Below are 27,969 nucleotides of genomic sequence, written 5' to 3'. Positions count from 1 at the left end.
ATATTGGGTTAAAATACTTGGCTTGTGGAAATGTTGCAAAGATCTGTAATGTTTATACCAGAAATATTTCTGTTAGGCATTCTCCCCCAAGATCTTGATAAACAAAGTATATACTTGACTTTGCATGCAATAACAGCGGCAAGGATCGCATATGCGCAATGTTGGAGAAAAGAAGAGCTACCGGCTGAAGAGTTGATCTTGAACAAGATATTGGACTGTGTAGAAATGGACAGACTGACTTTATCTCTTAAGGAAAAAGAAGATACAGTTTACTACCATATATGGGACTTTTTCTATCAATGGCTACAGAATTGGAACTCTAATTTGGGCTGAAATACATAGCATTTGTAGAAAAGACTTTGTACACAGTATGTCTGAAGTCTTTGAAACAATTATTTGATTAGTGAGTAGAAAACAATAAAACTCTGAAATGCTAAAAGGAGGCGCAGCAGCATGGAACTGAATCGGCCATGTGGTCGAGATGGAGCACACATGGCCAGCAGGGAAGAAGAGAGAAGATCTGGAGCAAGAAGGACAGAGAAAGGAGGAGAGGGAGAGAGGCGGCAAGCTTCTCTCCCCAGGTGAAAATAAAGCTGCGAAAGAAAAGGGTTTTTGTTTTGTTTTAAGGAAAGGAGAAAGCGAGGGGGGGGGAGGCAAAATGGCGAACTGGTGAGTAGAGCGAGTGGAAGGTGATCTGAGGCGAGCTCAAAGTGCAGTCGCTAAGGAACTGAGGGACTGGGAGGGAGCCGCTCCCTTTATACTGCCTGCGCAAGGGGTGGGCCCGACTCCCACCCACTCCATGGCGCCGTGCTTTGGAAGTTCCTCCGATTAAGGCCTTGCACTGTGTGTCAAGCCCATTGGTGTGTTTGCATGGAGACCACGAAGAAGAACAGCCTTTTCTGGTCCTTTTGCCAGGGCTCATGGTCTCAGCTGATAGGGTTGGAGTCAGTCACACATTCAGCCCATTGCCATAAGGCAAATTTAAAGTGATCTGTCCACTGCCGGTGTGTTTGTTTGTTTTTTAAATGCCTGGCACTGCAGGCAGATCTGTACTACGTGCCCCTTGCCAAGGCAGAGAAAGCAGTGTGCGATAGGCAGGCATGCAGTGCACAAGGTGTAGCTGGGAAAGGCCAGATCGGAAGCCATGCTGAAGATGAAGGAAAGCAGGTGGAGGAAAGGGGTCTTTTTTCTCCTTCCTTAAAGGGAAGTGAAGCGGGAAAGAAAAAAAAGTCTCCAGGTTGCAAAAATAATTTCAATAAGATTTTATTCTGAGTATAAAAAGAAGGTGGAAAAAGAAAGAGGCAAAGGCTTGCTTGCTTGCTTTCTTTGGTAAGAAGCAAAGAAAAATGGTAAAGGGAAAAAACATGCAAAGGTAAGAACAAAAAAGCAGCTGCAGAGTCTGATATCCGATCTAGCAATATGGTTGTGTGTGCAGTCGAAAGGAAATGTGGGTCTGAGTCACATTCTTATCCTGGGAAGTTTTTTCTGATCTAGGCCTAGCACTGCAGGGCAAAGTCCTTATGTATGATACACAGAAAGCAAGACAAGGAACACTCAGTTCCTGATGCTGGTGGTGGTCACAGCAATGTAAAGGTGGTACCTGAAATCTGACAGGATGCACTGCACAACATAATGTATGAACCAAGCTTATCTGGCTTGTCTCTCCTCCAACAGGTTCTTCGGACAACAAGGCAAATGATGGAGCATTCCTGGGTTAATTGCTTCAGAGTAAGAGCAATCAAGTAACATGCACTAGCAGAGTAGCTCATTCACAACAAGCCTTAAGGACTGATGGTAATATATAGCAAGTGCCCTCCCTGGGAATTGTAACATACATTATAAATGCTTACCATTGTTAGACTTTGCTAGTGACCTCATGGGTCAAGTTCATGTTTCATTCATGAAGGGATTTTGGTGTCAGCAATAAAATTGCCATGTAAAATCAGCTAAAACTTTGCTCGAATTAATGCTATCCTGTGGTTTATATGAAGAAAACTTACCAAAAGGAACACTGTAAAGTTACCAGTACAAAAATTTGGAAAAATATTTATGTGTATGTGCAAAGCTGATTTCAGAATATGAATTTAACAATACAGTTAACTGGACTTAGGAAAAACATTGGAAAGCTCAAAACCTATGGCAATGGTCATATAATTTGGGAACATGGCCAACAGGTAAAATGATGTATTTTAGTAGTACCTAAATGTAAGGGAAAGTCCTTGGAAATGTAATGTCCTTCAATATTTATAAAATAAATTTCCAAGAGAAACATGGCACATGGTGAAAGAACATACTTTTCAACATTGTGCAAAGACATGAAAACCAAAGAAGCCACTTACATATAGGCATTACCTCCTGTTTCTGAATATATGACTTAGGTCAGCCACCAGTTTCTGTTCAGTGACTGGAACAAATATGAATGGACGGCAACTAACTCAACTTTATCTAAAGAATGATGTTCCAAAATTTGACATCATCAGTTTTGAGTCTTTCTGTATCATAGAAATCTAGAAACCAGAATTCTAGTTATTTCTAACAAGAATTCTCCCCCCCCCACCCCGCACCACCACTTCCAGATACTATCTCATTTAGTTATATGAAACCTGCTTGATCAGACCTTGACCAGATCAGTGTAGCCAGCCCTACATCCTGTTTCCACACAGTGGCTAGCTAGGCACCCATGAGAAATCCCCAAGAACTCTCAATGCTCAAGTTCTTTGAGGAACTTAATAAGTAGGTTTGTATTGGAAGAGGAAATTATTTGGGCAGCTTAGCTCACATTTCCCAAGGTTGTTTTAGCTGTTTTAGCTGCAGCAGGATCACAGATTATAGTGATGTGCACCATGGCTAATAGTTACTCTGAAACATAATAAAAAGCACTTGAGTATCTAAGTGTTTTGGCCTACAATTCCCATTAGCCTTTCTCAGCACAGTCCATTATAGGAGTTGCAGGGCAAAACATATGGAAAACCACAAGATGCCCATGTTGTGATCTAAAAATATTTGCTTTACCCCTTCTTGTTTCAAATAAAAGTCTAAGGGTTTCCACAATATTGCCTTTAAATTTAATATTTTAACCTGAATTCCTGAAACACAAGATGTGTGCATGGCTATTGAATGACTGGAAGATTCTTTTCTCTGTTAAAAGCATTGATTAATTTTGCCTAGTGCCAATATGAAGTAAGCCTGAGGCGTCTTCTCCCAGTTACTGAGAATAATTAACACAGATGCACACTTACATATCTTTCAGGAAGAGCTCAAGGAAAACTTGGAGCAACTTAATTGTTAAAAACACATCGATAACTATGGGAAACTATTGATATACCACCATGAAAATTCTCCAAGCCTCAATCCTAAATACAGTGAATTTATTCTGAAATTTCCAGCTTTTAGGCCACTGTCTAGAAAGGTCCCTAAGAATATAATTCTGATCAATTCTAAGTACATTTGATGGACTGTACTACTCATTGATCAAATCAGTGGAATTCTGAGCTAACTTTATTTAATGATAATCTAATACACATAATAGTTTCCTATAGTTCAATCATACCTTGACTGTAAACTCACCTTTCAGAAAGAAAAATCATCTGTTGGAAACGAACTATACAAAGCCACAGGCATGAAACTAAGGTTCTATCATAATTATAACAGAAACCACCCTTAGGCTTCAATTTGTAATATAACAGACTATCATTTCATGTCCTACATGTGGTCAGTTTTTACTTCAGTCAAGGACTGTTTTAAAGGGTAATATTTTCTCAGACATATTTCAAAATTCTTCCTCATATGAAAGAGACTAACATTAAGTAAGGCATTTTAATTCTTTCTTCCCATTAATAAACACTGCCAATAAATGGAAAGCATATAATGTAGGAACATTTTTATACTTATTTCTCTTCTTCGATGCATATTATTAAATATATGATAAAATAGGTTTTAATTGCCCTTCCCCGGGTCTTAACCTGCACTTATCATCATTTACACCCCAGCCATCTTCCAAAGAATTCTATATAACAAATAACATCCAGATATAAAAACACATATTTGACTTAGTAAAACCAAACATAACAAACATTTCTCTATGCCCAAATTGCTTTGGATAGGAGCATACCTATACAGTTGCTTCCCAGAAGCCAAAGTTCTACTAAACATTACCAGGTTCCTTGGAATTTAGCAGATTAAAGATACCAAATTTATTCAACACAATCCTGCTTCCAAGCTTACTCTAATATAACTTCTGTTCATTTAATTATCTCTCTCTCTGTGTGTGTGAAAAGGTAACTTTGTAATGATAGCACTGCAATCAAATCCCAGGCTGTAGGGGACTCTCTGAAGAACCATATTTTGTGAAGATTAAAGTTGTCACATTCTAAATAAAACAAGTTTAAAAGTTTCCCCTTGGGATGCTAAGCAAATAGTTGTTTGATATCCATCTGCAGGTAACAACAAAATTATCTTTCTAAACTCAAATATATGAAATTTAATCTAATATAAACACAGCAGACAAAGGACCCTAACTGTAGTGCAATGTTGTATTTGTAATGGGGGGGGGGGGCCGGGGAGCCACAAAGAATGTTTTAATGTCAATCACAACTCTTACCGATGTGTACCATCCAGATTTGATCGGTGAATGAAGTTCAGTTTAGCATCTGCCCAATACAGCTTCTGTTCTTCATAATCTAAGGTTAATCCATTTGGCCAATAAATGTCTGAGCTGATTATAACTGAGCGGCTTGTGCCATCCATTCCAGCACGCTCTATCTTTGGCACTTCTCCCCAGTCTGTCCAATACATGAACCTAGAATTTTTAAAAAGAGAAAAGGAAAAACACATATGATAAAATGTTCTTCTCATTCACATCCGGAACTTTTTCCAATCAAAATGAAGGCATAAGGAACACTTATGTTTCCAACAGATTTTACTGGTCTATCAACCACAACCTTGCCTGGACAAGCAGGGCCTAGCAATGGTAATCCATGCTCTAGTAACCTCCTAACTGGACAATTGTAACACACTCTATTTGGGCATACCTTTAAAATGGTCCAGATACATCTATTGATCTAGAACAGAGCTGCAAGGACTCTAGACAGGACTAACAGATGTTTCTGAAGGTCTAAGACCCAGAAGAATGAAAAAGCATGATGGGACTTACCAGACTGAGAAAAGTGAGAGGCCAGGAGTGGTTGGAGAATGGAATATAACAGATAAGCCCACACTGTACCATCCGGAGAGACAATGGAATGTGATGAGAGTGCGTGCGTTCAACATAAAGACCAGCATGTTCTGTCAGCAATGCTCAGAGAAGTTCACTGTTCAATCCAGTAGGACTAAGCTGATAGAGTCAACTTTAAGGTATAAAATGACGGCTTTCCAGCTCCCGTGTGTGCCAGAACAGCGCTGTTACTGGTCACCCACAGTCCCAATGGATCACCAAGAGGGTCTATTGGCTGTGAATATGAGTGTTGCATGAATGAGGCATCTTGATATTGTTGCTGGTGATTGCTGAACTTGTATACTTCTGTATTCTTTATACCATAGAATAAATGTTACATGGATAGAGTTTAAAACCAGATCTAGTGTTCAGTCTCTCTTTGAGAAGGGCTTTCCTTGGAAACCTGATAGTCTCCTCTTTACTGAATCAAGGACCGCTTTATTATGGTCACACAGACATGACCACATAATGCCAGTCCTGCATCATCTTCACTGGTTACTGATTGACGTCCGGGTCCAATTCAAGGTATTAACATTGATATATAAAACCCTAAATGGTTTAGGGCCTGGGTATCTTAAAGAACATCTCCTTCCATATACACCTGCCTGAACTTCGAGATCTTCTTCTGAGGTCCTTGTGAGAAGTAGAAGATTACTGTGACTAACGAACTAGAACAGTTAAGGCTATAGATCACTTAGAGATTAATGAAGTTATTGTGACTAACAAACTAGAACAGGTAAAGCTATGGATCACTTAGTGATTAATAAAGGTATTGTGATTAACGAACTAGAACAGGTAAAGGTATATAGATCAAGTTCTTGTGATTAACACAAACTAATAGACTACAAGATGTAATCGATAGACATGGCATTAAACTTTTGAACTTAGAATCCAAAGTATGACTGTGTAATTAGCTAATGCATATTAACGATGCCTCCTACTATGATTCAGAGGGTTATTAATATGAACATGGGACGTATGAGCAGGTGGGAGTAACATACCAAGGAGTAGTATGATGAAGGCGGATGGAGAAGAGTGTGAACTCCCAATATCCCAGCCAATGGGAGAAAGGAGGCAGGGACTTTGTGCAAGAAATAGAGAATAAAAGGCTGTGTAAACTGCTCCTCCAGTGCACTACCTTCGGGATGAGTGCCCGGTCTGCCCAGAACGTATGAAACTCTTGCTGCTTGGTACTTTGCCTCTTGTATCATCATTGCTTGGATTTCATTCCTTACAGTTCTTCTCCAGGAACCTTCTTTGAAAAGGGCTAGAAGAATGACTACCCAAAGGGCCTTTTCTGTGCTAGCACCCCAGCTATGGAACCTGCTTTCTAGAGAGGTGGCGCCTGGTGCCAACATTTTATTTATTTCAGCACCAGGCCAAAATGTTTTTATTCACCCAGTATTTTAATGGTTAATTGAATTTTACTGGATATTTTTAAGGGATGTTACAATTGTAGTAAAGCACATCTGGATGGCAGCAAACTAGGGACAGCTGACAAGGACTGCCATCAAATTGATGTCACTGCCAAAATGGCTTTATTGTCCATGCATCTTTTGTCCATGCAAATTTATTGTCCATGCAAATTTCTTCAGTGGAGCCTAGTCCAACAGTTTGGAAGCAAAATAAGGCCACCCAAAAGTAAAGTAACAGTTGTTGTACATATAAAGGACTTGTTAGGAATGCAGGAATATATCTAGACTTTTAACAAGCCCTATAAGCATATATGCTCAGTGTGCTGTAGTGGTTAAGAAAGCAGAACTGAGAAAAAATTGCTTGTAGTTACCACTAAGTCAGGAGCTCACTGGATGATTTTGGACTAGTCACAGACTCTCAGCCTAACCTACCTCACTGGCTTATTCTTGTGAGGATAAGAAGCCATTAGTTCCTTAAAAGGAAAAAAAGGTGGGATATAAATATAATTAATAAATGAGGACAGTTTAAACAATGGATTTTGAAGGTATGAGTTGGAAGAAAGGAAAAGGGAGGTGTTTTATGTGGAGCTGATGGTGAAGGAAGGAATTGGACTGTTTAACCCAGGAGTAAATAGCTTTCCTGTAGGTCATGGGTCCTCAAACTGCGGCCCGCCATGCCCATCTAGCCAGCCCGCCTCAGAGGTTTCAGACTTGCCGCTGCTGCATGCCTCACGTGCACATGGGGAGGTGGCAGCTTGCTTGCGTGGAGATTGTTTTGGACTCGCTCAGAGAAAACAATCTTCAAGCAAGCAAGCTGCTGCCTCGCACACCTGACGCTGCCTTGCTGTGCGCGCCCGCTTCTGCCTCTCCTCCCCTCCTCTTACCAAACATGCACCCCCCAGCCTCCCCTCCCCTCACCACGCACACCCGTCCTGCCTCGCCTCGCCTCCCCTTACCATGCCTGCCCTCCCCCACCTCGCCCGCCTGCCCTCCCCTCGCCTCCCCTTGCCACGCACTCCCACCCCCTCGCCAGCCTGCACATGCCGCCGGCATCACCTTTCCGGCCTGCACCCAGCACTGGCACCTTTCAACTGGCCCCCTGTTGAAAAAGTTTGAGGACCCCTACTGTAGGTAATATTACCCATCCACCAGTTCTGAAGCCGAAAACTTCCCTCATCTGTACTGAGAAGTGAGAAATCTGCCTCCTAAAACCTTCCCCTCACTCCAATCGCTATATGGCAATGAAGGACTCAGCTGCAGGCTGGCAGCCATCTCTGAACCTATACTTGCACATTATGCATAACCATAGGAAACATTTTAGGAGGGTGCAAAGGCAAACACATGTTTCTTTTCTTTTCTTCCCTCTTGAAACCTCACCCTGACAAACAAAAGCATGGCCTTAAACAAAAACACAATGCTCCTGGCTCCAAGCTATCCAACTGAAGCCCAGAAAAGGTTACACTCCTTTTAGGAGCTTTACTGCAGTTCTCCACATCTCCCATCTAATAGCAAACTTGAATAGTTGAGCATCTATCATTTTAGAAGCAAAATGGGGACTTGAAATAGCAAGCTATATGATGAGCCATAGAGGAAGAGACTTCCTGGGTAAGCAGTGCATTTGTTTATAAATGAAAAGAACAAAAATGTTTTAAAACCTACACACCACCTGACAAAAACTCATTGGATTCCAAGAACCAATGTAAATAGTATCAGTTGTCTGAGGTGGATGGGGAAGAATGGGGACAGGAAATTAGGTTAGCTGATGAAAGCTGAGGTGTGAGGCAATGAATACACCAATGGAGTGAAGTTGTTGTTTTATTTTTTCCCATTTTTTACTATCCAGTGAATAGAAAAACAACTCCTAATTGCTGAAAGGGGCAAAATGTGGAGTTTATGACAGACCTATAGAGCCCATGGTTAATTGCCTGCCTAGTAAGAAGATCATTTGTGACCCTTTTTACGCCTGATAGACAATGCTAAGAAAGAGTCAGTGGCTGAGGTACATATCTGTAGCAATAACTTTAGTCATGAGGTCTGGATGCCAAATTAAGATTGTTAGGAATATGTAGAAGGTTGAAAGCCAGGACCTTCCAAGGGTTGCAGGGGAACATGCCACAGATACATGGAGAAGAATTCAATGTGCAGATATTTCTCTGCTGACCAGAAGCCTCTGACACAAGCTTACAAATGCCTGGTTTGTGGTGGTATCTACTGAAGAGTTCTTAAAGAGCTTGAATGCTAAAATACTGCTTTTCTAAACAATATGTAATGTGTCCCTAAGATTATCCTTTGCACCAGAAGAATACAGAGTTGCTTATATAACCCCTGTTCTTGAAAAGGGATCTAAGGAATTACATGCAGGAGCTTAAGAATTATTCCAGTTAAATTAGTGTGAAATATTAAAAATAAAACTAACAAGCATAGAAAAGGACAAGCCTAACATGCCTTCTACAAAGCTAAGATCTATGTTTCTAAACTGTCAGAGTCCGTTAAAGGCTTCAATAAATATGTGGACAAATGTGATGCCATGAACAGTGTTTACTTGAATTTTAAAAAGGCTTTTCACAATGTCCCTCACCAAAGACTTCAGAGCAAGTTTAGCACTCATAGGCTAAAAAGAGAGGTCCGCTATGAATCTATAACAACTTAAAAAACAGAAATCAATGGGTAGGAATAAGTGCACAGTCCTATAAATAAAACGATGTTAACAGTGAGGGTCCCTTGAGTATACATGGTAGGATTTTTCATTTGTTCATAAAGGAACTGGAATTATAGTGAGTCATGCTGTGGTCAAGGTTTCAGTTGAAAAGTCAGGTTGCTTACCTGTAACTGTCGTTCTTCAAGTGGTCATCTTTGCAGTCACACATAATGGGTACTACGCCTGCTCAGTGCCTGTTGTCAGCCAGAATACTCAAGCTACAATGGTTTTTGGTGGGAATGTCGCACCCCTCCCCCTTGGTGCACCCGCCATTTTCCTCAGTCTCTGGAGACCGGCAAATGGCCCCCTAGCGGAGCATGCCATTTAATAGTTGATAGAAGAGACTACCATCCCGGCCTTCGACACCAAGTGGGGCTGGAGGGCGGGTTGTGTGACTGCACAGATGACCACTCAAAGAACGACAGTTACAGGTAACCTGACTTTCTTCTTCATGGTCTCTGTGCATCACACATAATGGGTGATTAGCAAGCTTCACTCACCGGAGGTGGGTCGGTGTCGTCAGTGGAGGATGGATGAAAGGATGGCTCGTCCAAAGGAGTAATCTTGTCTGGCTCGGACATCCAGTCTGTAGTGTCTGGTAAAGGTACAGGGAGTTGTCCATGTAGCAGCTTTACAAATGTCCAGCAGTGGAACTCCCAATGAGAAAGCCGATGAGGCCACCATGGCTCTGGTAGAATGACCCCTAGAGGCAACGGGAAGATCTATCTTGGCCAGCTGGTAAGCCAGCTCAATAGTCTGTACTATCCATTTCGATAGTCTCTGGGCAGAGAGGGGTGCACCCTTGTCAGGTTCGGAGTATTTGACAAATAAGCATTTAGTTTTCCTAAAACTCTCTGTGCGTGACCGATAGAAAGCAAGGCACCAACACACATCAAGGGAATGGAGAGATTTCTCTATCGGGGTGGACGGGAACGGGAAGAATGCTGGAAGCACAATGTCCTGGTTAACGTGAAATGCTGTGGCCACCTTAGGGAGAAACGCCGGATCTGTGTGCAGAACTACCTTCTCCTTGTGGAAGTTAAGGTATGGTGGATCCACACGGAGGGCGGAAAGTTTGCTTGCCCTCCTTGCTGAGGTTCTGGTGACCAAGAAGGCTACTTTCCAAGACAGCAATCTTAAATCCGTCATTGCGAGGGGTCCAAAAGGAGCTTTGGTGAGTGCATGGAGAACTACTGATAGACTCCAAGTCAGTACCGATGGTCAGATTGGAGGATGGAGATTTTGTAGTCCCTTAAGCACCGGATGAGTGCGTGAAAAAACACGGATAAGCCCAACAGAGGGCTGCAGAAACGGGATATAGCTGTGATGTAGACCTTGACAGAGGTAGGTTTAAGTCCCAACTGGTGCAAAGAAAGCAAGAAAGAAGATGTTATCGATAGAAGCCAATTCTGGATTAAAACAGTTCGCTTCCGCAAATGTGGTGAAACATTTCCACTTCGCCTCATATGACCGACGAGTGAATGGTCTAAGGGCGGACTGTAGGATGAAGTCGATCTCCCATAGAGATTATGCAGCATCGGAGGAGAGTCGAGTGAGGTCCTCCGGTACCAACTGGCGCTCTAGCGTCGGAACCGAGGTGTCTTGTCGAAGTCTGTGAGGGTCGGTAGAGGTAGTTATTGCAGGAGCCACATGGTAAGATTGAGGGTGTTGAGGTCGGGATGAAGAATCGTCCCCCTCCCCTGCGTAATTAGGTGAGGGATGCGTGGCAGATGGAAGACTGTCTTGACAGCCTGAGTGGTCAAGAACCAGGGTTGACAGGGCCACCATGGTATAATGAGAATGACCCTTGCTTGGTCCCAGGCAGCCTTCTCCAGGGTGCGGGTGATCAGTGGAATCGGTGGAAAGGTGTACAGGAATGAATCTGACCAACTCACCATCAGGGCGTCCCCTAGTGAGTTCGAACCCTTTCCCGCCCTGGAGCAATACGTCTTGCAGTTCAAATTCGAAGCTGTCACAAATAGGTCTAATGTCAGGGTACCCCATTGGGTAAACAAGTCTTTGCAAATTTGGTTGTCCAATTCCCACTCGTGGGTTGACGATATCTTTCTGCTCAAGGTATCTGCTTCTTGGTTCTTTACTCCCGCTAGATGGATTGCTGTAAGCGAAAGCCCTCTGGGGATACACCAGTCCCAAATCTGTATGGATAGATGGGCCAACGGCACCATCTTTGTACTGGCCTGTTTGTTCAGATAAAAAAATGGTAACTTTGTTGTCGGAGGTCACTTGTACCAATCGGTTCTGTAATGTGGGTTTGAAATATCGTAATACCTTGAAAACTGCTAGCAACTCGAGAAAGTTGATGTGATTGGGCCTCACATGTACTTGCCAGGTGCCCTGTGTCAGTAGGTTAGAACAGTGCGCTCCCCAACCCGTGAGAGACACATCAGTATGGAGTGAAATGGAGGGTTGTCGCTGGTGAAACGGAATGCCAACGGTGAGATTGTCGGGGTTCATCCACCATGTCAGAGTCTGCCGAACTGATGTGGGAGGAAGGAAACGTCGCCTTGGGGAGTTGCGGAGGGACTGGAACACTGCATTGAACCACAGCTGGAGGGATCGCATTCGTAGTCTGGAGTTCGGAACCACTACGATAGTTGACGCCATATGGCCCAGCGGTTTTTGAATAAGCAATGTTCAAACTTGCCTGCTTTTCTGAACCCGACTGGCTACTGAACAAAGTCGGGTCCATGGTAAAAATGCTCGTGCTCGAACCGAATTGAGTTGCGCTCCGATGAACTTGATGACCTGTGAAGGAGTGAGACAGGATTTCTCAATACTAATAACGAGCCCCAAGTCCTCCAGGTGAGTGCACGTAAGGTGAATATCTACAACAAGACAGTACCGAAATGGGGAAACGATGAGCCAATCATCTAAATATGGATAAATTTGGACCCCTTGTTGATGAAGGAGAGCACATATCAGAGTAATACAGAGTAATACAGAGTAACTTTGTAAATACCCTGAGGGCTATGGCAAGTTCGAATGGGAGGACATTATATTCAAAAATGTTGTAGCCAACTGTAAATCAGAGAAACCTCCTATAAAACGGATGGCTACCTATATGGAAATAGGCATCCTTCAGATCAATGGATGTGAACCAATCCTCTCTCTAGCAGGGGAAGGATATTTTGTAAGGTGGTCATACGGAATGTCTTAGTCGTAATGAAGGCACTGATGCCCCTTAGAATGAGTATGGGGCATAAGCCACCATCCCTCTTCAGTACCGTGAAATATCTTGAGTAGAAACCGCAAGGTCCGTCAGAATGGGAGACTTGGTGGAATGCTCCCTTATGAGGTAGCTGGGGTACTTCTTCTCTAAGAATTTCCAGTGAGGTGGTGTACAGCACCAGACCCGAAGGGGGAATGACGTCGAACTTGATTCTATATCCAAATTCAATTATGGAAAGGACCCATTTCTCAGATGTGATGATCTTCCAAAGAGGGAGTCGGCTTTGCAGCCAGCCTCCATAGGGAGGGGGGAGGGGTGTAGGCGAGAGAGGATTGGTTCGCAGAGCCTGTCAACATTGCCTCTTATCAATGGGTTGGTGGCGGCAGCCCTGTTGCTATTGGGCAGCCGGTTGTGTGCAATTTTGTTGTTGCCGCTGGGGGAATTGTTAGCATGGCTGGAAACAGCGGTAAGGTTGGTATCTTGGGTATTGAGATTGATGCCACTTATGATGGCTCAAGTCCAGGATCTCCATCTTCCTGGCGGTGGCCCAAGCATTATAAATATGCTCGAGCTTGTGGTCCATCCTACCATGGAAGAGGCCCGATCCGTCGAATGGCATCCCCTCGATCCGTCTCTTGATCTCCTCTGGAAAGTTGCACGAGCGTAAGCAGGCATGCCTTCGGAGAGCGACAGATCCAACTAGAGCACAGGAATCGCAGTCAACATGATGGCGGGCTGTTGTGAGCTGTTGGATCGCGAGTTGCATCGCCTCTCTTATGAAGACCCGGGCTAGATTATGTTGTTGCCCTGGGATGGACGAGGTGATCGAATCCAACTGCTGCATCAGAAAATACTGGTACCTCGCCATCGTCGCCTCATAGTTGGAGATTCTCAAGCCCAGTCCCATAGCCGCATAAATGCGTCTTGCCATAAGGTCTATTTTCCTTCCCTAGGGGCCGAGTGCTCTCTGTTGTCTTGCCCCTGAGAGGACTCGACCACGATACAGTTGGGCTTCGGTTGTTTAAGAAGGAAGGAAATATCTTGTTCCTTGACTTTGTACATGGACTCGTATCTTCGAGATGTCGACTGAGGTTGATCAAGAGAGGTCCATGTATCCTCCATAGCCTCCCGTAGGGTTGTAATCAACGGGATGGTAATTGTGAAAGATTACTCCTTGCGGACAGTATCATAAAAGTTGTCCTTGTTAACGTTGGGCTGATGCTCAACCTCAATCACCAAAGCTCTAGTTAAGCGCCCCATAAGTTCACCGAAGGTAGCATAGGACTCTTCGGGTGACCCAGGTTCCTGGGTGGATATGACAGCCACAGGGGACATAGAACAGTTGTCTGAGTCCTCAGAGTCTGAGTCGTATGGGAATGGAGGACTGGAAGAAGATTGAGCCTGAGAAGGAGGATGGCGAGAAGTTGTCGGCGCTGAAGTAGAAGGGGCTTCAGCCCTTGTCTGACAGGATTGATGACCATATTCCCTTGGCATGCAGTAGCCATATGGGGGTGGTCCCCTATATTGAGGTTGCGAAGCCTCTGGCCCTTCGTAAGGCATCGGGACCCATGATCTAGCGGATTGTCCCGATGAGCGGCGATGCTGGTAGAATTTGACCACCATGGTCCTCCTGGGAGCCTCCGGAGAGGACAGCATCAGAGTTGGGGAACGAGCCGGTTGATGGCAAGGCAAAGATCTTGGGGGAGAGTCACGAATCTCTCCATCCGACATCAATCTATGAACGACCGGTTCGGGTGATGTGACATGGTCGGAACTGCAGGTTCAACCCTCTGTGGGGATCCGGGTGGCGTGACCTGCATCAGCTCTCTCGGTGTCGGTGCCAAGGGCATTGGGACCGATAGTGCTGTCTGGACCGACAGGGCGGTCGAATCCAAATCTCTCCATTATTCTGGAGCAGGCCTATGCTTCCTGCTGGCCTTGCTCGACTTATCTTTTTTGGCCTTCTTCGGGACCGATGGATCCCTGTGGTAGGAATGCTTCCACTTCTCCTTTAGTCTGAGCAAGGAATGGGAGGAGCAAGAGGTCTCCTCGGAAGCAACTCCCCCGGATGGTGGGCGAGGGTAGGTTACCATGGAAGGGCTGGCCGGCATAGGCTGAGTTGTGAGCTCGTCAGAGGCTAGTAAGGATTGATCCCAAAGGATCTTTCTCAGTCTTTTCTTTCGGTTCTTCCTGGCCTGTTTAGTGAAGGCCTGGCAGTGCCCACACTTGTTGGTGCGATGCCCCTCTTCCAGGCAGAGGAGGCAGAGCTCGTGTGGGTCCGCTGGGGACATTTTAGTCCTGCATTTCGAACACTTTCGAAACACCGCACGCTGAGCCACTGAGACATTGAGAAGGTCAGAAGAAGGATAGTAATGGTAAAAAGAAAAAGAGTGGAATCTCTCTCTCTCTCTCTCTCGATATACAGGCTTATTGTTGTAAGCCGCCCCGAGGCTTCGGCGAATGGGGCGGCATAAAAATGTTTTAATAAATAAATTATATATATATATATATATATATATATATATATATAGGTAAAGAGGAAAGGATTAACCAGGAAACAAGGAAAAAGAACTTGGATTCAACGGGTAAGAACGATTCTAGAACAAACAAGTAAGTACGAGAAGACAAGGTAATGGCTTGAGGCAATGCGATCGGCGTTCGAAAGAAGACTGAGGAAAATGGCGGGCGCTCCATCTTATATAGCACAAAGGGGGAGGGGTGCAGAGTTCCCGCAAAAACCACTGCAGTTTGAGTATTCTGGCAGACAACAGGCACTGCGCAGGCGCAGTACCCATTATGTGTGATGCACAGAGACCATGAAGAAGAACCAAATTATTTAGGGGGATTACAATAAAAGGAGAGTGAAGATCTCCTAAAGCCTCTGCAAAAGCCTCTCCAAATTGAGGCAGTAAAATGACAAATTTAAGTCAAATATAAGCAATTGGGGGAGATACTAATTTTACCTTTAAACTGATGGAATCTGACTTGGTAGTGATGGACCAAGAAGTTATGGGTTGTAGCAAACAGTTCAAAGTAAATGTCAACCCATGTTGGGCAGAATTAAAATGGAATGGGAGGCAGGCAGGCTGCCAGCTGTCCTCACAACAGATTACACTTGGAATACAATTCCAACATATTATACTTGGAATATAATGCACTATTCTGGTAACTTCAACTGAAATAAAGTTAATGCAGAACTGGAAAAGGCACAGTAAGAGAACATCCAAAAATAATCAAGGGACTGGAACAACTCTCCTAATAAGGGAAAGTCACAACAGCTGGGGCAATACAGTTTATAAAAAAGGTAAATATGGGGAGCCATAACAGAGGCATATAAAATTATGCATGGTGTGGAGAAAGTGGATAGAGATAATATCTTTTACCACCCACATGATAATAATGCCAAGGATTGTCCATGTAAGTTGAATGGTAGTAGATTGGGAACAAATAAAATGAATTATTTTTTTCCCTATCCGTGTATATTTAAACTATGGAATTAATTACCAGAAAATGTAATGGTGGTCACCAGCATGGATGCATTTAAAGGGGAAATAAATGAGTTTGTGATGGATAAGGTTACTCTCCTGCTTGTATTCCAACAAGTGACTAGTCATTATGGTTATATATTACCTCCAGTATCAGAGGCAGTATTGCTCTGGACATCACTTGCTGGGAAACATAAGCAGTGCTGCATCACACATGTGATTTGCTTCCCATAGTAGTTGGAAGGTATAGAAAAGCTTAAATAAATTGAAATAACCTTGTGGGCTTTGCATAGGCACTGGGTTGGTCACTGTAGCACCACTGAATGGTGGCCTAGATATGTGTTTGGTCTAATCCAGCACAACACTTCTTATGTATGAATTCATTCAGAAGCCACAGTTTATGTTCCCAAAAACCCACAGCTCTGCAAAAGTTTTCATCAATGTAAAGCAAACAAGTAATGAATTATGGCCCAAATTTTTACATTATGTAGATTGGGGTCCTCAAACTTTTTGAACAGGGGGCCAGTTGAAAGATGCCACAGATGGGCGTGGGCCGCCAAGGCACTGGGGACAGGAGTGGGCATGGACGGCGAGTGTGCGCAGAGATTGTTTTCTCCGAGTGAGTCCAAAACTATCACCTTATGAGCAAGCCAGCGCCTCGCCAAGCGCGGCAAGTCCAAAACCTCTATGCCAGGCCGGATAAATGGGCATGGCGGGCCAGATCCGGCCTGCAGGCCATGGTTTGAGGACTCATGATGTAGGTCCACAACTACATATATTCTGCAAACAAAAAGGAAAAAATGAACTGAAAATTAAATTAACCACAAAATAATGTGCTCATACTAACTAGCATAGAGCACTGCTAGCGCTGCCAACAACACAGGGACTTTTACATTTAAAGGCTATTTAAAAAGTAATTACAGAACAATTTCTCTTTAAGACACAGTGAAAGACACAACACAGCAATGAATGATATAACTCCTCTGTTACTTCATACATGAAATACTATCAGTACTTGCTTATTTTCTCTAGAGAGCCCTGTCAGCTTTCAAAATGCATGGGAAAACTGTCACTATAGAACATTCATTCATCACTGACTTTTTTCCCCTCAATATTCTTCAGTTGCTTTGAATAGGAATTTATAATTTCATTTGCCCATTCCAATTTTAATTTGGTCTCACAACATATGCAATGAAAAATAAAAACCTGATTTTTAAGTGTTTAGTAAATAATTTTTTTCCTTCATGGATCACTGCCCTGTCGTGGTGAAGGGGCTTGAGTAGGGGCACCCAAGATGGACAGGTCATAGCAGAGAGCTCTGACAAAACGTGATCCACTGGAGAAGGAAATGGCAACCCACTCCAGAATCTTTCCCATGAAAACCCCATGGACAGTACCAAAAGGCAAAAAGATATGACGCCAGAAGATGAGTCCCTCAGGTCGGAAGTTGTCCAATATGCTACTGGGGAAGAGAAGAGGGCTAGTACTAGTAGTGCCAGAAGGAATGAAGTGACTGGGTCTAAGCCGAAAGGACACTCAGTTGCAGATGTATCTGGTAGTGAAAGGAAAGTCCAATGCTGCAAAGATCTATATTATTTAATTCAGATGACCATCAGGTATATGACTGTGGGCAAGAATCCCTCAGAAGAAATGGAGTAGCCTTCATAGTCAATAAAAGAGTAGGAAAAGCAGTACTGGGATACAATCCCCAAAATGACAGAATGATCTCAGTTCGAATCCAAGACAAACCATTCAACATCACAGTAGTCCAAATCTGTGCCCCAACCACTGGTGCTGAAGTGGCTGAAGTTGACCAGTTCTATGAAGGCCTACAACACCTTCTAGAATTAACACCAAAAAATGATGTCCTTCTCATCATGGGGGATTGGAATGCTAAAGTAGGAAGCCAAAAGATAACCGGAATAACAGGCACATTTGCCCTTGGGAGTACAAAATGAAGAAGGGCACAGGCTGGTAAAATTTTGTCAAGAGAATACGATGGTCATAGCAAACACTCTTTTCCAACAACCCAAGAGACGACTCTACACATGGACATCACCAGACGATCAACGCAGAAATCAGATTGACTATGTGCTCTGCAGCCAAAGATGGAGAAGCTCTATACAGTCAGTAAAAACTAGACCAGGAGCTGACTGTGGCTCAGATCATGAGCTTCTGGTTGCAAAATTCAGGCTTAAATTGAAGAAAGTAAGGAAAAGCACTAGGCCACTCAGGTATGACCTAAATCATATTCCTTATGAAGATACAGTGGAGGTGACAAATAGATTTAAGGAATTACATCTGATAAACAGAGTGCCTGAAGAACTATGGACGGAGGTTCGCAACACTGTACAAGAGGTAGCAACTAAAACCATCCCAGAGAAAAAGAAATGCAAGAAAGCAAAATGGCTGTCTGAGGAAGCTTTACAAATAGCTGAGGAAAGGAGGGAAGTGAAAGGCAAGGGAAAAAGTGAAAGATACACCCAACTGAACACAGAATTCCAGAAAATAGCTAGAACAGATAAATAATGCCTTCTTCAATGAACAGTGCAAAGAAATAGAAGAAAACAATAGATTAGGGAGGAGCAGAGATCTCTTCAAGAAAATTGGAGATACGAAGGGAACATTTCATGCAAAGATGGGCATGATAAAGGACCAAAATGGCAGGGACCTAACAGAGGCAGAAGATTACACAGAAGAACTATACAAGGAAGAGCTTAATGTCCCTGATAACCACAGTGGGGTGGTCACTGACCTCGAGCCAGACACCCTGGAATGTGAAGTCAAATGGGCCTTAGGAGGTCTGAGCAACAACAAAGCTAGTGGAGGCGACAGTATTCCAGCTGAGCTATTCAAAGTCCTAAAAGACGATGCAGTAAAAGTGCTACATTCAATATGCCAGGAAATTTGGAAAACTCAACAGTGGCCACAGGGTTGGAAAAGGTCAGTTTACATTCCAATCCCAAAGAAGGGCAATGCCAACGAATGTTCCAACTGCCACACCATTGCACTCATTTCACATGCTAGCAAAGTGATGCTCAAAATCCTACAAGCTAGGCTCCAGCAGTATGTGGACTGAGAACTACCAGAAGTACAGGCAGGATTTTGAAGAGGGAGAAGAACTAGGGATCAAATTGCCAACATACGCTGGATCATGGAGAAAGCTAGGGAGTTCCAGAAACACATCTACTTCTGCTTCAGTGACTATGCTAAAGCCTTTGATTGTGTGGATCACAACAAATTGTGGCAAGTTCTTAAAGAGATGGGAGTACCAGACCACCTTATTTGTCTCTTGAGAAACCTTTATGTGGGTCAAGAAGCAACAGTGAGAACTGGACATGGAACCACTGATTGGTTCAAAATTGAGAAAGGAGTTCGGCAATGCTGTATACTGTCACCCTGCCTATTTAATTTATATGCAGAGCACATCATGAGAAAGGCGGGGCTAGATGAATCACAAGTTGGAATTAAGATCGTCGGGAGAAATATCAACAGCCTCAGATATGCTGATGATACCACTCTAATGGCAGAAAGTGAAGAGGAACTAAAGAGCCTCTTGATGCGGGTGAAGGAGGAGAGCACAAAAGTTGGCTTGAAACTCAACATTAAGAAAACTAAGATCATGGCATCCAGTCCTATCGCTTCTTGGCAAACAGATGGGGAAGAAATGGAGATAGTGACAGATTTTATTTTTCTGGGGTCCAAGATCACCGCAGACGGGAATTGCAGCAAGAAATTAAAAGATGCTTGCTCCTGGGGAGGAAAGCTATGGCAAATCTAGACAGCATACTAAAAAGCAGGGACATCACCCTGCCAACTAAAGTGCGTATAGTCAAGGCAATGGTTTTCCCAGTTGCAATGTATGGCTGTGAAAGCTGGACCATAAGGAAGGCTGAGTGCCGAAGAACTGAGGCCTTTGAATTGTGGTGCTGGAGGAGACTCCTGCGAGTCCCTTGGACCGCAAGGCGATCAAACCGGTCAGTCCTAGAGGAGATCAACCCTGACTGCTCTTTAGAGGGCCAGAGACGCAAGATGAAACTCAAATACTTTGGCCAGCTAATGAGAAGGATGGACTCCCTGGAGAAGAGCCTAATGCTGGTAACAAGAGATGGCAAAAGAAGGGGACGGCAGAGGATAAGATGGCTAGTTGGAGTCGCTGAAGCAGTTGAAATGAGCTTCAGTGGACTCCAGGGGATGGTTGAGGACAGGAAGGCCTGGAGGAATGTTGTCCATGGGGTTGGGATGAGTCGGACACAACTACAACAACCAAGAACAGTGGATGGTGCTGGCACTTGGAACTTCCTGGAAAATTGGCAAAAACATTTTGGAAAAACTCCTGCAGGATTTCTCACTGTAAGCAATATGAATCTTTGACATTTCCACCAAGATGTGCGTGTCCCTAATTGAATTCTGGATTGCAGACAAAAGTATAAGTAAGCCAAAGATTGCCAGAGGTACAATTTTTTCCTTCAGAATTTTTGACTGAATAAGTCTGTTCAGAGTTTTAAAAGAGGGTTATTTGGTTAGGAACTAGAACGCAGAATAGGTCTGGTCTGTGTAATCATTAGAAATGCTGTGATGAGACAAGGTGCTGCTGCTTTTCTTCTCTATGAAAGGCTTTATATAGATTAAAGCCATCCCTTTGAAATGGGCTTGGGTGCATATAGGCAGCTAGTGCTAGTGGGCTAGAACTAGTGTCATAGGTTTGGACCTTCTTTTCCCAGTTATCAGTCTGGCAATGCTTCTGATTATATATTTTACACACACAGAGAGACAGAATATTATTTATATTTATTGTATTTATATGTTGCCTATGGCCCAAAGGCCTCTTTATATGATTTACAATAAAAGCATGAACAGACAACGATAAAAGCAATAAAATAATAAAATGGAACAATAAAATTCAGGATAGTAGAGTAGAATCCAATTAAAAACATAACTCCTGATATTCACAGCAAGAAGACTTAGTGAGGAAGCAGCAATGTTAGATTAAAAACCAGTTGGTTACTAAAAACTTGTATTAAATAAACCTTTACTTGGCAGTGAAAGGTGAACCGCAGTAGTGCCACACATGCTTCCTTAGGAGGGACCAGTAATGTAGAATGCCCTTCTCATAGCCCTTTCTCCCTTTCCTGCACTAGAAGTTGGCTCTTGGAGAAGGAGCTCTGATGAAGAGCTTAGTGGTCTGGTAGGGATATATGGAAAGAGGCATTCCCTCAGATACAGTGGTACCTTGGCTCACAAACTTAATCCGTTCCACGACTCTGGTTGTGACCCAAGTCAAATTTCCCCATAAGATTCAATGTAAATAAGGTTAATTCATTCTGTAACTATTTTTTTAAATAGAAAAATTGAAACAAAGTGACAAAGAACAACAAAGTAACAAAGTACTGTACAGTACAGTGGAGAACACTAACCTAGGTGGAGGGGTGGTTATTGTTTTGAGCGAGAGTCCCCCTCCATAAGGACATTGGGGAGATCTCTTTCAGGCATTTCCTCTCTTCTTTGTCTCTTAGCTGCAGGGTCAATTTTTTTTGAAAAATCTGTCTATAGTTACTTGTTTTTTCCTGCACTGCATAACCCTCCAGAAATGAGAGACCATGTTATCATTCATCAGATTCAACACTCTGTTCATTATTGTTATGTTGGGGTGGTGCTTCTCAAAGAAATCCTGGCACTAATTCCATTTTTTCATAATGGATTGTATCACATCACTGCTAACCTCCTCCCTGACTTCCTCTTCCTTGGTGGAATGCTCCTCAGCAAGTGCCTTCTGCTGCTTGGGGGTGGGGTGGGGAGATGGCCACGATCGTGCTGTTTGGGGGCGGGAGATGGCAGAGATTGCACCCGTCTTCCCTGCATGAACCCAACTGCAATTGTGGCCATCTTCCCACTCGGGGGGGGGGGTAGGGAGATGGCCATGATCTTGGTTGCCACCCAATGTGGCGTTCGCATTGGAGGTCAAGGAGAACTCTCAAGCTCCCAACATGTTCATTCAGGGGAAGTGGAACCACACCCAGAGCAGTTTGAGTACCCACCGTCTGGTCCAAGGAACAAAGCACGAATAACATCTCAGTCTTGTCTGAATTCAGTTTTGGTTATTATGTATTTATTTATTAGTTAAAACATTTTAATACCATTCCAATTAGCTTAACTGCTTTCTGGATAGCTTACAAGAGTAAAATATAGCAATAACTCAGCACAGCAACAAGAAACAAACATGACACTAATAATTCAGAAAATATTGTGCACTGAAATAAAAGTAAAACATAAAAACAATAATAGAGAAATACAATTAAATAACTATGTAATCCAGAGGAGGAGGAGGAGGAGGATATTGAGAGCATTGCCTGAAGGCTTGTTGGGGGTTATGCATAGTAGATAGAAAACATGTTGACTTGAAAGGATAGTTCTACCAACATACTCCAGTGTTTCTTGGAGATTATGTATGTTGCATAGTGTATACACACTTTCGAAGGCTTATTGGAGAGCACTTATATATTGACCAGAAAATATGAATAGTCACTGTTCATTGATCATGACCATGAATGTTGTGAACATTCTTCATGAAGCAGGGTAATTGTGTATAACCTTTTTATTAGCATATGTTTCAAAAGATAATTTGTTGTCTTTATTGTTATTTGTTGTCTTTATTATATTGTTTTATCTGAACTGTTATACCATGTATTAATTTTTATCGAACTACCATGAGTTGACAAGTTTTGTGTTTTTGTTTTTGCCTATGTTTTTTTAATGTTTTGCATTTACGTATTTTATTGCTGTTATACATTTTACTTGTAAAGCACCCAGTGAATCCTGTGGGCTATGGGTGTGGTATAAACATGCAATACATAAAATAAAATACGGCTAGTTATGCATATTAGCAGTTCAACTCATACATGTATGAACATTCAAAGTTATGATTTCCCTACTAGTTTGGGTGGTTAAAAATGTATCTTAGCTCTGAAGCAAGCTCCATTAATTTCAAAGAGGCTTACCCCTACATAAATTGTAGAATTGTAGCTTAAATGCAATGGTTTTTTTCATGTTTTTAAATCTTCAAAATATTTTAATTTATATTTTTAAGAGAAAGGAGAGTGAATTAATGTTTAGCTTAATAAATCAAAGCTAACACTCAGTATTGGGCATGTCACCTTTAGTGATTTATTTAATTTCCTATTACACGAACACACAAGAACCGAATTAATCTTCCCAAAAGTTGTGTTCCTAATTTAAAAACATGCTGAATATAATGATCTCTTATGTTAATATTACAAACTCCATTTGCAAACTGTTACTTCAAGAATTAACCAAAGAGACTTCAGACTTAGACTTCAGTAGCAAGCCAAGCACAGAACATACAAAACAACATACAAAAACTCTTTGTTTTCCTGCAGTTGTTCTATTTAAGCACTCTAATTCAGTGGACACATCATGAGGAGGCAAGACTCCCTGAAGAAGACAGTCATGTTAGGGAAATTCAAAGGCAGAAGATGAAATGAAAGACCCAATATGAGATAGATTGAATCCGTTAAAAAAACCTCACAGCCTCAAACTTGGGAGTTCTAAATGGAGCTGCCATGAACTAGACTTTTTGGAGGGCTTTCATTCATAGGGTCACCATAAATTGGAGACAGCTTGACAGTGCATAGCAACAAGAATTAAGTTGGGGTAGCTTTTCATTTTGTTAATATTGTTAGACGTTTAGGAGTCAAACCCTTGCTGATCAACTGCAAATTTGTAACAATGACTTACCCACCCTGCTCTTCAACAAAAGTGCTGCAATTAGTATAATGGCATAAAATACATTTTTGTGATTTTTGTGATTTTAAGTATCTGGCCATCCACCTTCTATTAAGATAGTCATTCTATTTTGTCTTTTAATTTTGCTGACTGAATGCCGAAGATTTGAGAGTTAGTGGTTAGGGACTCTTCAGTTCTTGGGGTTATGTAAACAAAGGAATGCTGCCACTGAATTTGGCTTCTGCATGAATTCTTCACGAGTCTAATGAGCCCCTCAGAGGTTGGTTGTTTATATGCCCTGGAATTTTGTGTCATCTGTGGCTGCAAATGAGTTAAACGTTTCTGTCTGATGCAGCTCCTATTTGGCAACCTCTGCTGTGAGATTGCCCAGTTCAGTCTTGTTTGTATGTGCACAGGCTGTTTACCTCACTGTCGGTTCACCAGCATTAAACTGTTTGGTTGTTAGTAAATGTAGAGCATTAGGACTGAGATATTGGCTTATTGTTGTAAGACGCCCCGAGGCTTCGGCAAATGGGGCGGCATAAAAATGTTTTAATAAATAAAAATAAATAAAATACAAGTATGACTTCTTCAGGTCTCGATTTGTGTGTTTGCACATACTGATGGGAGAACCAACTGATAAAGGAAACCATGAGTAAGTGGATATAGAAGATTTCCTTTGTTGTTGTTGTTGTTGTTAGTCGCAAAGTCGTGTCCGACCCATCGTGACCCCATGGACAACATTCCTCCAGGCCTTCCTGTAGGCCATCCCCCGGAGTCCACCTAAGCTCACACCAACTGCTTCAGTGACTCCATCTAGCCACCTCATCCTCTGCCGTCCCCTTCTTATTTTGCCATCTACTGTTCCCAGCATTAGGCTCTTCTCCAGGGAGTCCTTCCTGCTCATTAGATGGCCAAAGTATTTGAGTTTCATCTTGCGTCTCTGGCCCTCTAAAGAGCAGTCAGGGTTGATCTCCTCTAGGACTGACCGGTTTGATCGCCTTGTGGTCCAAGGGACTCGCAGGAGTCTCCTCCAGCACCACAATTCAAAGGCCTCAGTTCTTCGGCACTCAGCCTTCCTTATGGTCCAGCTTTCACAGCCATACATTGCAACTGGGAAAACCATTGCCTTGACTATACGCACTTTAGTTGGCAGGGTGATGTCCCTGCTTTTTAGTATGCTGTCTAGATTTGCCATAGCTTTCCTCCCCAGGAGCAAGCATCTTTTAATTTCTTGCTGCAATTCCCGTCTGCGGTGATCTTGGACCCCAGAAAAATAAAATCTGTCACTATCTCCATTTCTTCCCCATCTGTTTGCCAAGAAGCGATAGGACTGGATGCCATGATCTTAGTTTTCTTAATGTTGAGTTTCAAGCCAACTTTTGTGCTCTCCTCCTTCACCCGCATCAAGAGGCTCTTTAGTTCCTCTTCACTTTCTGCCATTAGAGTGGTATCATCAGCATATCTGAGGCTGTTGATATTTCTCCCGACGATCTTAATTCCAACTTGTGATTCATCTAGCCCCGCCTTTCTCATGATGTGCTCTGCATATAAATTAAATAGGCAGGGTGACAGTATACAGCATTGCCGAACTCCTTTCTCAATTTTGAACCAATCAGTGGTTCCATGTCCAGTTCTCACTGTTGCTTCTTGACCCACATAAAGGTTTCTCAAGAGACAAATAAGGTGGTCTGGTACTCCCATCTCTTTAAGAACTTGCCACAATTTGTTGTGATCCACACAATCAAAGGCTTTAGCATAGTCACTGAAGCAGAAGTAGATGTGTTTCTGGAACTCCCTAGCTTTCTCCATGATCCAGCGTATGTTGGCAATTTGATCCCTAGTTCTTCTCCCTCTTCAAAATCCTGCCTGTACTTCTGGTAGTTCTCAGTCCACATACTGCTGGAGCCTAGCTTGTAGGATTTTGAGCATCACTTTGCTAGCATGTGAAATGAGTGCAATGGTGTGGCAGTTGGAACATTCGTTGGCATTGCCCTTCTTTGGGATTGGAATGTAAACTGACCTTTTCCAACCCTGTGGCCACTGTTGAGTTTTCCAAATTTCCTGGCATATTGAATGTAGCACTTTTACTGCATCGTCTTTTAGGACTTTGAATAGCTCAGCTGGAATACTGTCGCCTCCACTAGCTTTGTTGTTGCTCAGACCTCCTAAGGCCCATTTGACTTCACATTCCAGGGTGTCTGGCTCGAGGTCAGTGACCACCCCACTGTGGTTATCAGGGACATTAAGCTCTTCCTTGTATAGTTCTTCTGTGTAATCTTCTGCCTCTGTTAGGTCCCTGCCATTTTGGTCCTTTATCATGCCCATCTTTGCATGAAATGTTCCCTTCGTATCTCCAATTTTCTTGAAGAGATCTCTGCTCCTCCCTAATCTATTGTTTTCTTCTATTTCTTTGCACTGTTCATTGAAGAAGGCATTATTTATCTGTTCTAGCTATTTTCTGGAATTCTGTGTTCAGTTGGGTGTATCTTTCACTTTTTCCCTTGCCTTTCACTTCCCTCCTTTCCTCAGCTATTTGTAAAGCTTCCTCAGACAGCCATTTTGCTTTCTTGCATTTCTTTTTCTCTGGGATGGTTTTAGTTGCTACCTCTTGTACAGTGTTGCGAACCTCCGTCCATAGTTCTTCAGGCACTCTGTTTATCAGATGTAATTCCTTAAATCTATTTGTCACCTCCACTGTATCTTCATAAGGAATATGATTTAGGTCATACCTGAGTGGCCTAGTGCTTTTCCTTACTTTCTTCAATTTAAGCCTGAATTTTGCAACCAGAAGCTCATGATCTGAGCCACAGTCAGCTCCTGGTCTAGTTTTTACTGACTGTATAGAGCTTCTCCATCTTTGGCTGCAGAGCACATAGTCAATCTGATTTCTGCGTTGATCGTCTGGTGATGTCCATGTGTAGAGTCGTCTCTTGGGTTGTTGGAAAAGAGTGTTTGCTATGACCATCGTATTCTCTTGACAAAATTTTACCAGCCTGTGCCCTTCTTCATTTTGTACTCCCAAGGGCAAATGTGCCTGTTATTCCGGTTATCTTTTGGCTTCCTACTTTAGCATTCCAATCCCCCATGATGAGAAGGACATCATTTTTTGGTGTTAATTCTAGAAGGTGTTGTAGGCCTTCATAGAACTGGTCAACTTCAGCCACTTCAGCACCAGTGGTTGGGGCACAGATTTGGACTACTGTGATGTTGAATGGTTTGTCTTGGATTCGAACTGAGATCATTCTGTCATTTTGGAGATTGTATCCCAGTACTGCTTTTCCTACTCTTTTATTGACTATGAAGGCTACTCCATTTCTTCTGAGGGATTCTTGCCCACAGTCATATACCTGATGGTCATCTGAATTAAATTCACCCATTCCTGTCCATTTTAGTTCACTGATTCCTAAGATGTCGATGTTCAGTCTTGTCACCTTTGTTTGACCACGTCCAGCTTGCCTTGATTCATAGATCTTACATTCCGGGTTCCTATGGAATACAGATGTGTACAGCATTGGACTTTCCTTTCACCACCAGATACTTCTGCAACTGAGTGTCCTTTTGGCTTTGACCCAGTCACTTTATTCTTTCTGGCGCTACTAGCACTAGTGGTATGCAATGTGACTGGTTCCTGTATGCTTTATAAGTCACTGAACTGGTTACCAGGGGTTCAAGTTTGGCTTCAGAGGAAGCATGTTTAAACCTACTTCCAAGCCCAATCTGTCCATATTCAGCACTCAGGTCCTGAAGACTACAATTGTTTCACAGTTAAAAGGCTGGGAGCAATTCTTCTGCTCAGATCTCAAAAGTCCCACAATCATCCAAAGGACGGAGGATCAGCTAGCATACTTATTCTAATAGAAGAATCCATGGTATACTCCTCTCCTCTTTCTTTTCCTTGATGGCCAAGTGGAAAATAAAAGTACTTTCTGTCAGAACTACTTCACTAGATACTTCTGAAGAAGCATGCTGGAACATTATTCCACAACTACCCAGTTACTTTGCTCAGCCAAGCACAAAAGGAAGCAACCTAAAGTGAAGAGCCTGAATAATCTGAGCATAGGCGCAATGCTACAAGATAGAGAAAAGGAAAGAAGGGAAGAGGATGAGTGAGGAGACAATGACAATAAAGACAAGCAAGAAAATGAGGGCTAGGAAGAAAGAGGCACTGGAGAAAGAGTAAAGGAACTTTATGTTCTCTTTTGCCCTCATCATTGCAATCTTTA

At 42.8% G+C, this 27,969-nt stretch overlaps 1 protein-coding gene across 4 annotated transcripts in view; it reads right to left on the bottom strand.

Moving 5' to 3' along the window:
* LRP6 (LDL receptor related protein 6) overlaps positions 1-27,969 on the bottom strand; it is a 274,404-nt gene that overhangs the window by 155,958 nt on the left and 90,477 nt on the right. For all 4 annotated transcript variants that reach the window (XM_044418370.1, XM_044418371.1, XM_044418372.1 and 1 more), the window contains one exon: positions 4,601-4,798. In XM_044418370.1, the coding sequence (XP_044274305.1) occupies positions 4,601-4,798 (198 nt within the window). The remainder of the gene's footprint in view (positions 1-4,600; positions 4,799-27,969) is intronic.

The sequence above is a fragment of the Varanus komodoensis genome, unplaced genomic scaffold (genome assembly GCF_004798865.1).
Source record: "Varanus komodoensis strain SLA01 unplaced genomic scaffold, ASM479886v1 scaffold9, whole genome shotgun sequence".
Taxonomy (NCBI): Eukaryota; Metazoa; Chordata; class Lepidosauria; order Squamata; family Varanidae; genus Varanus; species Varanus komodoensis.
Note: the sequence above shows the minus strand (reverse complement) of the source record. Positions and strands in the feature narration are given on the sequence as shown.